Below are 18056 nucleotides of genomic sequence, written 5' to 3'. Positions count from 1 at the left end.
TAAAAAACAAACACTATTTATATCTCTATATATCCACTCTCTCACTCTATTAGTTTAATCTGGTTGATCAGCTGGCTGGTTGGGCTGTCATCAGTCTGGTAAAAAATTAATGGATAAATGAATGGAATCCTGCTTTTCCAATGATGCAATTTAATGATATATTAATAAATGAGATATTGTATCAAATATAATGGTAAATTATATTGTACAGAGTGACTGTAATGCAACATGGAACTGTTTGTGAAAAAAAAGAAAAAAAAAACTATTTATTGTTTATAAGACAGTGCCTACCTGGAAGCTGGATTTTCTATATGACTAACATTTAGTCTTAGAGCAGACTCCCATTTCACAACATCTCAATTAATGTCCACTTTAAAGATTTAAACTAGAAACGAAAATGGGAATAGACAGCTAGACCTGATTATGGTAAAATAAAGTACAGCTAAACTTTCTGAACCAGAAATTTGCTTCGAAATGAGCAAAAACTGAAGAGCAGAGCACAACTGCAGTCTGTTTAAAGTGAGGGATATTTATAGGTTAAGGGAAAGAGAATGTGCATGAAGGAGCATCTCTGAGAAAGAGGCAGATGACAGATTGGTCTGCAAAGCTCTGCCGGTTTTCACTGACAACAGAGGCATGTCAAAAGTGACCTCAATAACCAGTCTGCCAAACAGACACACAAACTTTCAGACCACACACACCCTTCACACGTCATTGTTCACTGTGAAGCATATTATGCAGCATGGACATGAGGAAATGCAAATTCTCACATTTACATATGGTGTTATTCCATAGGAATTGGCACACAGAATGCAAACACATGCAAAAACATCCATACTAAGACTCAACTGCCACATTCAGCCGCTCATACAGTACATCTCTATTCACAACCAGTGGAGTTTTAAAATAGGTCAGAACCAACTGCCTTTTTATTGTCGCCAGTAACACATAATAACTGTGACAACCGATCTCCAGTCAAGACAGTGACTAAAAGATTAAAGTTGACACTTTAATACCATTTTTAAGATAATTTTACCCTCAACTCATTTCCAAATGAGCCGCAAAAAGGCATAAAATTATTAAAAATAAGACAAAACATTAAAAAGAACAAAAGTTAAAAGAAAAAAGTATATATATTTATTCTAATTTTAACTTTAATTTTAAATTAAATTGAAATTATGAGTTTTTTTTTTTAGTTATCTCAGCCTATACAATATTTTCTTTGGCAGAAACTGGAAGTAATTTATGGATAACAAAGAATAATATTCTTAATAAAAAACAGCAAACAAGAGAACTTATATAGTTTTATATATATATATATATATATATATATATATATATATATATATATATATATATATATATATATATATATATATATATACACATACATATACATACATACATACATACAATTATTTTAATACATTGTCACTCCCAGTTTCAGTAATTCATATTTGAAACAAGCAGCTTTGTAACTACAGAAAAGCTTACATGGGGGCCTAGCAGTCAAAACGTTTGAGAAGCACTGGTTTAAAAAACACACAGAACCTCCACAGACTCTAAAGAGCAAATGTTTGACTGAATGGGTTCTTCTAGATGACATAAGAGGTGTAGAAATTAAACACTACAGCTTTAATAAAGACTGGGATAAGATAGAAGATTGTTGTTTACCTGTCGTTGTCCACAGGTCTGAAGCCTGGCAGGATGTGTCTGAAACTGCTGTTCCTGTCCAGTTTGGGCTGACTCTTCGTCCGCTTTATTGAGCCCTTTAACCTGCGACTCAAAAAACCCTAATGAGGAAATGACAGAGAATAAGAGAGAAATTATAATACTCACACAGACAGAAAAAAAAAACACCATTTCATACATTCACTCTCGTTAATTATCCCATATTATACAGCCTTTTTCTGTGAAAGCACCTGTCACATTTCTGCGGCTCAAGACTCAACTTCCTTTAGGCACTAGTTACCATGGAGACAGCAGTTTGGCATCAGGAGCATGGAAAGGAAAGGCAGACATAAAGCGAGAAAGAGTGAAAAATAAATAAGAACGAAAGTCAAAGACAAACTAGGATCCACTCATCCTCACTGTAACACTGCTATAGTAGGGAAAAAAAATGAAGAACATGAGAATGTGAGAAAGTGAGTGTGAGAAATGCAACAGAGAAAGAATAAGAAAAGGTGTGGAAAGAGTTTCTGGAGGAAAAGAGAGGCGAGTCGAGAGTCAAGAGAAGTTTCTGATAAAAACTGTTAGTAAACAAACAGAAAGCAGGCTGTTCCCCCTTACCAATTAACACTTCTCCATATTCTACATAATTAATGCTTACTGATTACTATTCACAATATATGCAAATGATCACACACAGACATCTCCTAATCACAGAGCAATCAATCAGAGTATTGCAGCCTACCGAAGAAAACAAAATCAAACCAGAAGAGGACTGAGAGAGACAATGGCGAGAAGACATCTGAATAATAAACGAGCTCCCCTGTCCAAACATAACATGAACTGCACAAATATTGAAGCAGTAAGCTTCAAAGCTTGCTTCAAAGAAGGTCATGAGTTTATAATTTCATGCTGCCAGGTTGTCATGTCAAGTGCTCTGAATTGAGTCGAGAGTGAAATGATGATCAGTTTGACAGATATTTCCCAAATTAGTAGATTTTTTGCATTTCGTGGATCTCTGACGAACAGCGTCAAACAACGGTTTTTAGTTGAGATTTACAATCCCGGTTTGCTACGTTAATATGTTAAAATGTAATTTATTCCTGTGATGGCAAAGCTACATTTTCAGCAGCCAATACTCCAGACTTCACTGGTAGAAATGGGAGGTGAAGACTCTAAATTTACCAACAGCTGGACGGAAGAATTTCATTTCATGTCTCCTAGCCATATCGACAAAGCCCATGCCTTTTGCTAAGTGTGGTGTATGATTTTAATATCGGACACGGTGGGGATAATGACATTTCTCAGCACATTAAATCACAATGGCTCAATTGCGCCGTGGAGGCACATAAGGGCACACCGGCCATTTCAACCTTCATCACAAGGATGGACATAGGCAGAAACATTCTGTTACATGCAGAATTTATTTATTTATTTATTTTTTTTTTTGGTATTTAGTCTACCTCTACCATACATACATGGGCGTACAATAGCCTACACTTTTGTGGCCACGTGTATTCAGGGGCCAGTATAAATAAATCTAGATTTAAATTTAAAGAGAAAAGATAGACCTTGCATGACCTCGTGTTTTATTCGTATTCAAAAAGAACTTTACAGAGCAGTAAAAACTCTCCTGCCAGGAAATCCCTATATTGGACAAAGGAATCCAGCAATCACTGTAGCTGAGCTGAAAAAAATACATTCACGACTGCGACAATTAGTCTGTGTGGGTTTTTCAAGTCATCTCCAGATAATAAAGTATCTGAATATTACATTTTCTGCAGTAAAAATGAAAAGTTATATTTCTTGGTGTAAACGGGTCTTAACCATTTTATTTTAAACTATTGCACACAATATCATATGCACACAGATGTAAAAAAATCTAATCAAATGAAAAATTATCAAATCAGTTATCAAAACAGTGTTCGTGTCAGCCCTAGTAAATAATTCAGACATGGTATGCAATGTCAAACAGTGTTAATAAGCAACTATTGAGCAGGTCTGTCAAACAGGTCATGGATGCTGACAATCAATATCCAGATCAACGTCCCATGTGGCCCTCGGGCACACTTTTTTGCAGGATTCAATTATCGTCCTTAGTTCTACATTGAACCACAAGGATGCTTTGGCTCAAGAAATTTCGAGACACATTTCACCTTTTTCACAATGTGAAAGCAGATGGAAAAGCCTGGGTTAGGAGCAAGCGGCAGAAATTAATAATACCACTTTAAATACATTTCCCAATGCCTTGTCACTTCAGTCAACTGAAACTCCGCTAAAGCGTCAGATACAATTTAAACCTGAGACTACTAAGTAAATAATCGATCCGAAAAAAAACAGTAAACTTTTCTTTTTCCAATCTCCTTCTTTATAGTACCACAGAATCATTTGAAAGCATTCACAAAACAAATCTATCCTTCCTTCTTTCTTGACATGTACAGTAATTACATCTCTATTTCTCTCATATGAGAATGTTCAGGGTCGTTTGACACATCTGCTCAAGCCTCACGGTCAAAACCAGACCTTGTATTAATGGTGTTATTCATGCACAGTGAATAAGAGTTTAGAAAGGAGGATAAAATAATGCACTCGGAGAAAGAAAGGGGTAAAAAACTGCATGAACTCCTGATTCTGAAGGATACAGTGCCATTGCCTACCAGTGGGGGGAGCCGGGGGATTATAAATACTTCCCTAATTGCCCATATACTGATCTTACAATGTAGCATCTTCCATTTATTCACCTAAAACAATCACATCCAAAGCTTCCATTCTTCACCTTGAACCTGTTCAAACATGTCTAGCACTTGGAGGAACTATGGTGAAGCTTCAGTGTCCTCTGCCTTCAGTGTCCATGGCTGATTTGATTTCACAGGAGATGTATGCAAACTATCCTCTAGACTAGTAATTGGGCCTGGAACTTCAGAAGCTCAGAGGTCAAGTGGCCCTGGAGTCACCTCAGAGATCTCATTTAAATCTAATTACATTTGCATTCAGGAAATGATAAGCCACAAACACATAAAAACACACACATAAAAAGCCCATATGGACACTTTGTAGAACTGCATTTTATACAGAGGGTGAAACTACTGAATGCCACCTGCTGTTGATTGCTAATGATTCACTTCCGCAACCGGCATATAATGTGAGACTCAATTTGAAACTATTGCTGACAGACTGCCTTTCAATCAGAAGAAGTTTTTCATCCTTTGCTAATAGAGCTCACACTCATAAACATAGCATTACAACTTCATGCCAATTACAGTGAGCATTTGAACGCTGTTAAATCTTCCCTGATGCCCATCAATAAAACATTCTCTTCAAATGGAGCTTGTTCGGGATACATTTGTCTGTAATTGTGTGCAACATCCTGATGTATAATCTAGCCTATAAATATAGCCTTGATACAGACCTCAACGTAATACTTAGAATATTAGGCTTGGTCTAAGCCTGTGGTTTTTGGGCTGGATCACCATCTTGCGTTTCAGCTGTTCGGATATTTGGCTGAACATCACGTTGGTTGAATGTGCACTGGATTTTTGCGTTTTAACTAAAAATAAAAAATTTATTGCCTCAAGTAGGAAATTAGCATTTGGCAAAATGACTTGAAACCTGACGTTTATTAGAACTGCAGAGTTTTATAATAAGATCTGAAGTAGTAGTAGCAATAAAGTTAAGATACACGTGGGCACAGTATGTATCGCATCTGGCTTCCAGACTGTGTTTGATCAGATGCACACACTCTTACACATGACAACCACACATACTGTATAATACTCACTGTGACCCTGAAGGGTGTAGCAGCAGCGGCAGTGGGCTCCATTGTGGGCGAAGGTTTGTCAGGGGCAGAGCCCGGCATGCTTCGTCTCCGTCCTGTTTTCTCAGGTGGAGAGTCTGTGAGACAAGAGGGACAGGGAGAAATGTATTTATTTAAATGACTGTCCCCTAAATAAGAGTTTCTGCACCATTACACACACACACACACACACACACACACACACACATTTGTTTTTGTAAAAAGTGAGTTCATCCCATAGGTGTAATGGTTTTTATAAACTGTATATTCTATCGCCCTTCACCAACCCTACCCCTAACCCTTACCCTCACAGGAAACATTGTGCATTTTTATTTTCTCAAAAAAACTCATTTTGTATGGTTTATAAGCGTTTCAAAAAATGGGGACATGGGTTATGTCCTCATAAGTCACCCTCTCCTTGTAATACCTGTGTCATACCCATGTCATTATACAGAGTTGTGTCCTGATGTGTCACAAAAACATGCCCACATATACACTGTATGTGTGTGTGTGTGTGTGTGCGTGTGTGTGTACTTAAGAGTATGAATTCTCATGGCAGGGGTATGTATTCTTTTCAAGCATCATTTCATCCAATTTCCCAATTCTGGTATGTTATGTGGACTGGGAAATAACATGGACATGAACTTTCATCAAGTTCAAGATTGTACTATAGTGTCAAATTTATAAGGGAAAGTCCTATGACTGCTCACTATTCATTTCATTATTGTTTAGACCATTTTAACACTGCTGGACAACTACACACTAATATAAACAGAATTTTTAATGAAAACCAAAAGCATTTATTGAGCACTGGTCAATAAATCATTAATTTTGCCTATATTATTATCAATGAATTTAAAAATTGCTCTGAGACCCAGCTCGTCTCATTCATGATGGCACTCTTGTGGTCGGTCGTTCCTGAAGGTTATGTACTATGATCAAGTTTTTAATGATGCACAAGTTATAATGATTACTAGTAACTAGTAGTAACGAATAATTATGAATTTTATAGACAAAGGACAAATGATAACAACATAAAACTTTTAGAGGGAGCAGTGCCCTATTAGATACTCTATTAGTATTATTTCAAAACAAAACTATGTTACCCAGGAAAGCTGTAGCCGAACATCTGGTTAACCTAATATACCTAAACATCTTCTCTTAGATCATGATCGCTTTCAAAACACAAAAATGAATGAAAAAGAAGCAGGTGGAAGTGCAAAGTTCTCACATTATTCTGCTAAAATGCTTTCAACAGCAGGTTATTAAACTTCAGTCAAGTTTCCATCAAGCCCAGTGGCGATGTGTAATGAGAATTCAACAGTGAGGAGCCGTGTAGTTTGATCTGGGAGAGATGGCTTTCACTTTCTCTTCGTGTGTGAGTGTCTGATGTTAAAGACATAAGAAGTGAAGGAACGCAGCTGTGAGAGAGTGAGAGCGAGTGTCTGCTTGATTTGACATCCAAACAGTGTGTGGTTCTAGATTAATGTGAGGATCAGTGTGATTTCATCCTGCTTCCCACACGAGAAGACCAGGTGTCAACCACCTGTATGTTCAGACAGAACAAAATAAAAAAAGTGATGCACAAACACACAAATAAAACACACCGGTCTTATAAGACAGCATTTATTTACATGTAACTTCTTACATTAATTAATTAATTAATTATTATTATTATTATTATTATTATTTTAAATTATTACCAATTAAATTCATTAAACAAGTATTTGACAAAAATGTAGCAAAGATTTTAAAATAAATTTAATTATTAATTTTAGAATTTATTATATGATTATAATTATTATTTATTTATATGAAATATTTGACAAAATATTGCACAAAATATTTTTTAAATGTACATTTTAGAATTTAAAATGTGATTATAATAACAATCTAAATATAATTATAATAAATATAAATATAATTAACACTAAATGTACACACACATACGCATATATATATATATATATTTTTTTTTTTATTATTATTATTATTATTATTATTACCATGGTATCATGTTTAGAAAAACCATATAATGTAATTTTTAGACTGATTAATTAGTCAGACAATAATAATAATAAATAATTTATTCATTCATTTATGAATTCATTTGAATTCATTTCGGCTTTATTGATGTACAAAGTTTTCCTTTAACTTCAATGAAAACACGTCCTTCACCACAGGTCATGTTTTTCAGTCAGAGATGTCAAACAGCAATTTCTTTCATTGATCCTTAGATGTTAATAAAGGGGTTTGCTGTTGAATATCTTTTGTTGTCTAAACAAAATTAAAACCAGCATCATAATGTTACCTCTGAAGAATAGTGCAGTAAGGCAAGAAGATGTGAGCACCCACCCACACACACCAACACCTGCATAACTGTCTCAGTCCTTGAGCTGAACATGTGTTTCCATTAGACCTGGCTGTCCTCGCTGCCACCATGATTGACAGGTACAGAACAATCACCTCGCTCTGCTGTTCCCATGGCAACCACATCTCCAACCTGCTGAGAATTCGGCCAGTCTTAGAATACTCCTTTACAGATGTAAGACCAACTATCAGCACTTGCACACACACACACGGGTCAGAAAACACACTTCCTGAGCTGTGGGCTGGGACACAGTATTTCCAGGTTTTCCGGTAGAGGACATTCCTCCGTGAGAATGAAGTTACAGAACATGATGATCTAACACACATACAGTCATAAGAGCACTGAACAGTCAACTGCACAAAACCTGACTACATTAAGAACTGAAACACAATGTTACATGCAGACAAACACATAATTTGTAAAGTCCAAACCTTCAGAAAAAAAATTATTAAAACATTTCTAAATACTGGAGGTTACTTAAAGGGGACATATGACATTGATAAAAAGAACATATTTGGTGTATTTGGTGTAATGCAATGTGTTTACATGAAGATAAAAAAAATATATATACATTTCTAAATTACCATACATTACTGTTGGTCATCTATGCCCCCCGCCTTTCTGAAATGGGACAATTTTTACAAAGCTCATCTTTCTGAAAAGCGAGGTGTGCTCTGATTGGCCAGCTATCTTGCGCATTGTGATTGGCCGAATACCTCAAGTGTGTGACGGAAATGTTGTGTTTGAACGAGTCGTTTTAGGAAGCTCGGATGAGCGTTCATTCTTATAAAGAATATATCTCTTCTGAGACTTTAATCTTTGTGACTGTACGGATCTTCTGTATGCACAAAAAGCTTTTAACAGTCCAAAGACAAAGGAAAACATGAAATCAAATGACCCCTTTAATATACAGAGTAATTGTAATTTGCTTACTCAGCAACTGGAGAAGTCTTATAACAGGATGGTTACTGAGATCAGTAGCATGTTATAATCTGATCTCAACATTGTGGCAAATTTGAGGAGTAAAAAACAAAAAAACAATAGGGGTGGTTTTCGTATGCAAAGGGTGTGTGTGGTTACAGTCCAGTAGTTCCTTTTTCTAATCAAACACTCTCTGCATCTGCTCCTAAAGCTCACTGTGCTTGAATGACTTCACAGCCATGAAAAAAAGAGTGCACACATAAGCAAAAGAGATGCCCACCTGTCAGCTCTTTGAAAATGGAAAATGTTAGACTAAAACATTATACTATGAGACAGTAAAACTGTCTGTGAGAGGGCCTATTTTATGTTTTCGCTCCAAATTTATATCAAATCTGTTTAGACAGACAACCTTTTCCAAAGAGTCCAGAGTGTGCATTATATCAATGCAGAATTATACTGTACAAAAACATACATCTGATTTCATCTCATCTGGTTAACTGTATGAGTAATGGCCATTTTTATGCGATGCAGTGCAGAGGATTAAACAAGGCAACAATAGTGCATAATGAATAAAGCAGTCAGAGATGAAGCGAGAAGGCACATTATGAGCTCGATATGTTCTCTGCAGGGGTCAGCGTACCGTCAGGCCACTCATGATTGAAGCGAATCCAATAAACAAACCACTCACCACATGCTTTCTGCCCAAAACAACTTACAGAACACTAATAACAGGAACAATCCATCTAGAGCAGAATCTGCTTTAGTGTTTTGCTCGGTGCTGAATTGTTATCTCAGTATCTGGCCAGTTCCTGGATCATCCCTGCAAAGTGACTGAACATGAAACCTTTATTTCAGTGGTTCAGATCCACTGAAATACCACTTCCACTAAGGGAAAGAGGAATGGATACCAATGAAAGCACTACTTTTTCAAGCCTTTAGTAACTAAAAGAACAACACAAAGAGAAGGTCAACACAACTAATGCAAATAAGTTCTAAAATCTCTCTCTATGAGATTATGCAGCACATCAAAATGGGTAAGATTTTCACAAAAGTGGTATTCAAGCTGCAGACCATAGGATTTACTAAATTATTGTCTGACAAAATGTTTTTATTTTTAATTATTATTATGGTCAGATGTCTAAGTGAGAGACTGTGGACATGTGATATGTGTAGGGATGTAATGATTCACTCAACTCACGATTTTGATTTCACGATTCGATCTTCTCACAATTTTATTTTACAAAATGAGATTGAAGACATTATATAGTAGATGAAAATGTGTTGTTCTAGTTGGCTATTGCTGCACTTTTCTTTGTGAAATTGAAAAATAATAAACCTAAACTGAAATTTTAAGACAAACCCCAAATCAAGCAAGTAAGTTATACACAAATGTCTTAATATGAACAAACTAAGACTTTGTCTGTGATTTTTCCATTTAAATTGAGAGGCAACCACTGGATTTTAAACATGATCCAAACAAAGATGCAGCATACATGCAGCATGAGTTGTTTTTCATCTAAATTAGACTGTATAATTTTGAAAATTGAAGCAAAAAGAGAATGGTTTGACTTTAATTTTGTGTAATGATACAACAGCTTATCTGAACGAAACAGCAGACGAGCTGAATGAGACACAGATCCACTCTCTGACAGCAGGTGGCACTAATGAACAACGATGATACAGTGTTTCCTTGGTTACTGCTGTAAACAAAGCAGAGATGTGCTTATGAATACTAATATGCATTGTTCAGAGGCAAGATGTAAACAAAAACCATGTAAACTTTTCTAAAGAAAACTTTTCCCTCAGAAATACATTCATATAAACTCCTACTCCAATTGTATCATGATTTGTTTGCTATATCAACCAATTAAAATCGTCACATATTTGAATCGATTTTCAACTGGCTCGCGGTTAATCCTTACATCCCTAGATGTGTGTGTGGGAAGCACAGCAAAAGAAAGTTGCTGTTTTTTCAACTTTGAAAGGTTGAAGTAAACTCAGACATTCCACGAGTTAACACACACACACAGAGAAAGAGAGATGTACTACACACATATGAACAGCAACTTTTGCAAATCAACAAGAAAAACCACAAACTAGTTAAAAAAATTCACTGCCGACAGACTCTAGCACAACATCCAGCTATCAGACGATTCTGACAAAGCTTTCTGCTTTCCTGCCTGTTTAATCACTGTTATCTCTGTTGTCCTTTCACCTTCTTCGTTCTCTTCATTTCCTGTCTTTCATGTCTTCATCTCTCTCTTTTTCCCATTCTTTCACTCTCTTCCGTTGTCTGTTTTGACTTTCCAGCCTGACCTATATCTGTTAAGTTTAGTTAAGACATTTTTATCAAAACACTCTAACATGCTATAACCTTGGCCAGTTTTTTTTACAATGGTATTTACCCTAGTTTCCTGTGTAAATAGATGAGATGTGACGTATAATGGAAACTCCAGCAGAATTCCGGCTCTAAACCATCAACATTCCCTACAGCATTCTGCGAAGCAACTCGATTTCCTCACTTCTCTGCAGAGAGTATGATAAAAAGAATTTACGCGATGAGGGCTCAAAAAGTGAATCATATCAGAATTTTTTTAATTTTTTTTTTTTTTTTATAAACTATGAATAATGAATACAGATAATTACGGGGAAGGTGGTAACAGGAAAATGTTGGGAGCTTAAAGTTTCCTATAAAAGTACCACACCACATTGTATCAAATCACATGCATCACATACAGTTTTGTAGAGATTCTATTCAACAATTCTATGCAACAATTCTATTGAGAATGACAAGAAACGATGGGGAGAAGAAATGGGAAAGCACCATGGTACAATGTATCAAATCACATGCACCAACTACTCTGCACAGTTGACATAAATGAAGATAAGAGAATGGGATTAGAAAGTAATGTGAGCTGGATTCAACCTCATATTTCCTTCATGAGCACCATGGCCCAATGTATCTACTACAGCTCAGCCCTGTAAAGACATGACAACAAATATAGTGAAGACATTTCAAAGAAATTATGGGAAGAAGAAATGAAATTGGGATCAGAAAGTGTTGCAAGTAAAATTCAAACTCATTTCCTTATGAGCACCACAGTTTAATGCATCAAATCACAAGCCACTAGACCACAGCTAACATTAATGATGATGATGAAAAGAGGTAAAAATGGAATTGCAAAGCCAGATTCAACCTCATGTTGCCCATACTAGCACCTAGAGCCACAGCAGCAGATAGGATATGATGATTAGAGGTAAGAATGGGCTCAAGAAGAGGTGTTTCCCCTAACACCTTTGCACAATGTGTCACAGCTCCAACATAGTGACCAGTTTTACAGTTTTAAACTTTGTCGCATCTAGAGTATGAAACAGTGAAACTAGCACTACAGTACATCAGCAGTACAGCACAACCTCTACCATAATCTTCTGACATAGAGTTCCTGTGAGATAATGTAGAGCAAACATGTGAAAAACCACAGCTGCATGCAACTGTCAGTCACCACCAAGCCCACTTATCATAATCCCATGTGTTCCCTAATCAGACATTAAAAACCAGAGCATAGCAAAACACACTGACTGAGGGAAGACTGTTCCCAGAGCAGGTTATTCCTCACACAGCTGTTCACAGGTTGTCAATTTAGCTGCTGATATAGTGGTGATGTAATGCTGTATTTTCAAAAAATGAACAGAGAGAGAGAACACACTGCATGCAGCTGGCTGTGGTGGACATAAATAATACATAGGCTACAATTTTCTCTCCGGATCCTATGCATGTTCTCAAACATGTGCTCAAACATGGCTATTACAGTATTTATGTTCATCCACCCCATGTGTGGGGTGTGCGTGTAATTGGTTGTGTAATAGAGTTGAGCTCAGGTGAGCTCATGGAGGCACCATTACCTCATACTGGTGCCGTATTTGAATATTCAGATGCAAAGTGCCGCCATCTTCTGTCATGCATGAACTGATAAGCTATCAGTCAGCTGAACCCAAACAAACACCACAGATAACAAAGCTCATAATTCTGTTCCATGTATGCTCAATTTGCATGACCATACTGGTGACGTGCATTTTCACACAACTAATAATGAATGTGTATATTTAACTTTTTTATTACTTGTCTCTCTAAAATACGGTTACTTATTGGAGGACAAGATAAATAATAATAATAATAATAGTAACAAAGATTTCCCATGCCCACACAGACATTGCAACATTATCCCTACTTAACATGAATAACATTTGAACAGTAAACAAGAACTAATCTTTTAACATTCAGCTTGAAAGATAAGTCGATCGACACCCACAGAACATGCACAATCTTCTATGACAATCAGTCGACTGGAAAACTTCCTCATTCTCACTGGCGAACAAAAATTTTAAGAAAGTAAAACCCACACGTTTGGGTATGTGTCACTGAACGGAAAATATCATTAGCATTCAAGCAACTAAACCAACATAATAAGATTTCTATCCTAAATGGTATAATCTCTCTATAAATCACTGCTTTCTGTTTGCTCATATATTTACTATAAAAGTTTCCCACAGTAATGTCACCTTGAACATGCCAAGTCCCCAAAACAGCTGTACCATTACAAAGCCCCATCACAAAGCACCTCATCTACTACATGAATCGATTCTCTCAGTGACTGAATTAGGTTTGAATGACTCAGGGATCTCGATCAAACTCCTGTGTAATGAGTCCAGATAGCCATAACCTAAATGAGTCTGAAGAAGCCATTCACAGCCATCACTTCTGAAATTACTCAGTCTGTGTGTGTGTGTGTGTGTGAGAGAGAGAGAGAGAGTGCGCACAGGAGCTTGTTAGGCCATACTGAAGTACTGAGTTCCTGCTTGACTGGTTTGGAAAATTGTGTGAGTACGAGCGTTTTGTGTGTCAGGTTCAATACTTGTGGTTGGTCACCTGTCTTGTTGTTAAACCGTAAAGTTTCAGCTGATAATAACCCCTTCTCCACACACAGACATGAGGGCTTGTTAACTAACTTTACGGCTCCTGCGGTATTCTCAGGTCACACTTAGCTGTTACATTACATAACATTAAACTGACAGAGTGGCCGACACAGAGTGTTTTATACAGAGGACCAAATATTTAAGATCGGATTGAAACAAACATTGAAGAAATAAAAATGCTTTTGTACCTAATAACAAAAAAGGCCACAGACTTGAGAAATGATCCTTCCATGTTGATGCTTCTTTTATAAATTTCTATGAAAAAGTGAATACTACTTCACATCACAGTACTGTGTCTTTATGAATAATTTGTCAAATTTGATATTATATTAAATAAAAGAAAATAGTTCCAAAGTCAAAGAATCAGTCGTTCAGTTTTGCCAAGCAACATATAGTAGTGGCACTTGGTTCCTGTAGGAATTTGTTGTTTTTGAATGCATTTTCCGCGTGAATGTTTCGATTACTTTTTAATGATACAAAAAAACACTTTGTCACCTACTCCCATCATTTATTCTCCAAAAAGAGTCCCACTTTTAATGCACAGACTCTGACAACAATATCTGATCATCGCTCATTCATCACACACACTCACACATCACATTTTCACATCGCGTTTCTCTTTAACACACACACACCCACACCCAAACGATAGAAACACATTAATAGAAACTCTAAAATGGTCCATGGTTAAAGAGGAAGTGCTTGCATCCAGTTTTTTTAAAGGGGTCATATGACATTGCTAAAATAACATTATTTAGTGTATTTGCTGCAATGCAATGTGTTTATGCCGGTTAAAGTAAAAAAAAAAAAAAAACACATTAAAATTGTTTCTCCTCTATGCCCCACCTTTCTGAAATGCGTCGATCTTTACAAAGCTTTTTGTTCTTAAAAGTGAGGTGTACACTGATTGGCCAGCTATCCAATGTGTTGTGATTGGCTGAATACCTCAGGCGTGTGACGGAAATGTTACGCCCCTTACTATACTTTGATGCCGTCTCCCGGCACGACGAGACAACACCAATAAAACTAATTTCAAACAATAATTAATGATTATAATGACTTATACTGTCTTTTTAAGCATTGCATTGCGTATTACGCCATGTAAACATAAAACATAAAACCATGTCTGCATTTGTGATCGGAGAAACGAAAAACAACAGGCGTTACTCTACAGTGCTCAAAACTCGCGTTTGAATCATCAGTGGCAAAATCTTTTAATATAAAAAAAACCTACTTACAGTCTATGAGTCAGAAGCACCAGACTGTCCTTGCAAAGTTTGGAACTGCCACACTATATAGAAACAGCCTTTGTGCACAGAAGCATTGTAGGCTCCTGGTTCAGGAAACAGACCTTGTCCTCCGTAAAATGCACTGCACAAATCTGAATATTTGGGTTGAAATGTTCTGGAACAGCGTTGTAAATACAACTTAACCACTGATTTTAGTTTTGTCCTCTTTTGGAAGGCCAAACAAAGTAGCTTTACTATCACAACGAAACACAGTGTCTCCAGAACATGGTGGAGGCGGTCACAGTGAGAATAATTTTGATACTTTAGTCTTTACGACTTTACAGATCTTCTTCATGCACCAAATGATTGTAAAACTCAAAAGAGAAAGGAAAAATTTTTAATTGCATCATATGACCACTTCAAATCTAAAAAGAAGTGCAAAATAAAGTGATTTACATTTCTTAGAGTTCATTCATTCAATGACATTCTTATTCAGAATTAAAATTAAGTGTAAAAAGTATGTGTGTGTGTGTGTGTGTGTGTGGGGGGGGGGGGGGGTTAGGCAAAAAAACAGCTTTTATAAAAAAGTACTTTTTATAAAAAGTAGAAGAGTGCTGCCATGAACAAAGTGGTAATAATAATGGTTTATGGCAGCTGCAGTCTTATAAATGAGCTGTTATGAAGTTTTACTACTGTGGCAACAACAGAAGTCTTACACACAGCTAAACATACTGCAGCGAAGTGTGGCAAATGTAACAGTTATGGTATTATTAATATATACTGCACTGTTAACAACGTATAAAAGTACTTTAAAAGGGCTGGAGGGATTTTTTTCAGAAACAATGTAGCAAAGTTATAACGAGATGTTTACCCCTATTGTTTGTGGCTCTGCTTCTACTCCTGGAGCGGCTGCGCTGTCTCTGTAGCCTCGTTCGACCCAGGAGTCTGTAGTAATATCCTGGTCTCCCAGAACCTTTCCGTGTAACACCTGACATAGCTCCAAGCACGCTCCTGTCACACACACGCCTCACATACACAAGCTCAGTCAACAAAACTCGAAAGATCCCTTCCGTGCATAAACCACACAGTTGAGCAGTGACATCCAAAGTATCAGAGGAAATCCATTCCAGCACTCAAGTCTGGAAAAAGTCCAATAGGAGGAGAGAAAGTTTGCTTTCCCTGTCTGTCTCTCTCTCTCTCTCTCTCTCTCTCTCTCTCTCTCTCAGTTACTTGATTTCTCACTAAGAGACGAAAAGCTCAAAAGGCTCTTCAGGACCACATTATCTCTCTATAACACACACTCTGTCTCTAAGTAAAGGGAAGGCTGAGTTATAACATTCAACCCAGAGAGAGAGAGCCAGAAGACAAAGTTTGTATGAAGAGTCTGTGTGAAAACCAGGGCTGGATCACGAGAAGGTGGAACATATATAGGGTGAATTAGATGGAACTTGTAAATAACATTTCTCAGTCCCATTTTCATTTTGTATAAAAATATAACAATAATAATTTAAAAAAATCAAGACAACTATCATATTTTTTGTACTATTAAAATTATATTTTTCTTGAAACCATGATACATTTTTAAAAACGTTTTGACCACTGTGTCGGACCAAGGTCCCAAAACAAACCCGCAGCCAATCAGTAGTAAGGGGCGTGTCTAATAATGATAGGGAGAAGAGAGCACCCAGTGATGGCACAGGACGGATATTAGCAGATCGACTATAGATAGCGAGAGATGTAAAAAAAAAAAAAAAAAGGATATTTTCAGAGAATAAAACATGAAGAGTTATGATCAGGCAAGAGGCAGGAACCTGTAAATATATGAGCAGCTTTCCAGTGGTGGAGAGAACTCGGTGAGGAAGGGAATGGGATTTGCGTAAATATGCGGCCAGCAGGCATAGCAGATTCCACAACCATCACTGCCAGGTTTGTGCACAAACGTGTGGAAAAAGTTATCAAAATAGGGGCGAGGTCCTGCTGGGATAAGGGCATGCTTGTTTTGGTGCTTTAAAATATCAACATTGTTTGCAAAAATGGCTTAGTGCACCTTTAAAGGTAAATAAAAAGCCTCCCTTTACAATTCTTATTCATCTCAATGGTACTTGCCTACATTAGTATCCAATCGGAAATCTCTTCACTTATGAGCTGTGATGGCACAGGCAGCAGACAGTGAACATATACAGAAAATGTCATGCTTTTAAGAGCACCAAAACAGCCACTGGTAAAACATCTGGTAAACAGCTGGTAAAACATCTACTATTAGAGTTGTGGTTTGGAAAGAAAAAAAATCCATCTGGTATATTTTTCAGCCAGCGTGTAAAGCTACAGTATAGCTGTTTTCAATTCGTTCAACACACACACATTACAGGAATCTGTCTTCTGCATCAAAGGCCACCCAAATATATGGAGAGCATTTGTTGGCCAAAAAAAAAAATAAAATCCAGAAATTTCTAAACACTCAACTGCCTCATACGCCATCCTTACAGTGAAGTGAAGTGACATTCAGCCAAGTATGGTGACCCATACTCAGAATTTGTGCTCTGCATTTAACCCATCCGAAATGCACACACACAGAGCAGTGAACACACACACACACACACACACACACACACTGTGAGCACACACCCGGAGCAGTGGGCAGCCATTTTTGCTGCAGCGCCCGGGGAGCAGTTGGGGGTTCGATGCCTTGCTCAAGGGCACCTAAGTCATGGTATTGAAGGTGGAGAGAGAACTGCACATGCACTCCCCCCACCCACAATTCCATCCGGCCCGAGACTAGAACCCACAACCCTTCAATTGGGAGTCCAACCCTTTAAACAATAGGCCACAACTTCCCCCAAACAGCACAACCACAGTGAAATATCTAGTTCAATCCCTCAACCGAAGAAAAAAAAAAAAAAAAAGGTGCGAAGTGAAACAAAACGTGTCTGTGAGATAAAAGGCTTGGCCAGAGGCTGGAGGTTTGAAACCTGTCCAGCTGATATCCCAGAGCTGAGCAAAGAACTGTGTGTTGTCTTTTAACAAATACAGACAGTGAGTCCTACTATAAGCTGGCATGCCTCTTCCACTGGCTGAATGGATTCCATTATACAGTTTGTGT

The 18056-nt window shown here is 37.2% G+C and overlaps 1 protein-coding gene across 3 annotated transcripts in view; it reads right to left on the bottom strand.

The window, feature by feature from the left end:
- LOC128006052 (disabled homolog 2-interacting protein) overlaps positions 1–18056 on the bottom strand; it is a 96916-nt gene that overhangs the window by 49744 nt on the left and 29116 nt on the right. For 2 of the 3 annotated variants that reach the window (XM_052592715.1, XM_052592712.1), the window contains 2 exons: positions 5447–5559; positions 1675–1793 (listed from right to left, as the gene is read on the bottom strand). In XM_052592715.1, coding sequence (XP_052448675.1) covers positions 1675–1793; positions 5447–5559 — 232 coding nt within the window. Of the gene's footprint in view, positions 1–1674; positions 1794–5446; positions 5560–15827; positions 16276–18056 lie in introns of those variants that run through there. The other variant, XM_052592711.1, reaches the window with a different exon arrangement.

Source organism: Carassius gibelio, chromosome A5, assembly GCF_023724105.1.
Source record: "Carassius gibelio isolate Cgi1373 ecotype wild population from Czech Republic chromosome A5, carGib1.2-hapl.c, whole genome shotgun sequence".
Classification (NCBI taxonomy): Eukaryota; Metazoa; Chordata; class Actinopteri; order Cypriniformes; family Cyprinidae; genus Carassius; species Carassius gibelio.
This window is presented reverse-complemented; position numbering and strand designations above follow the sequence as displayed.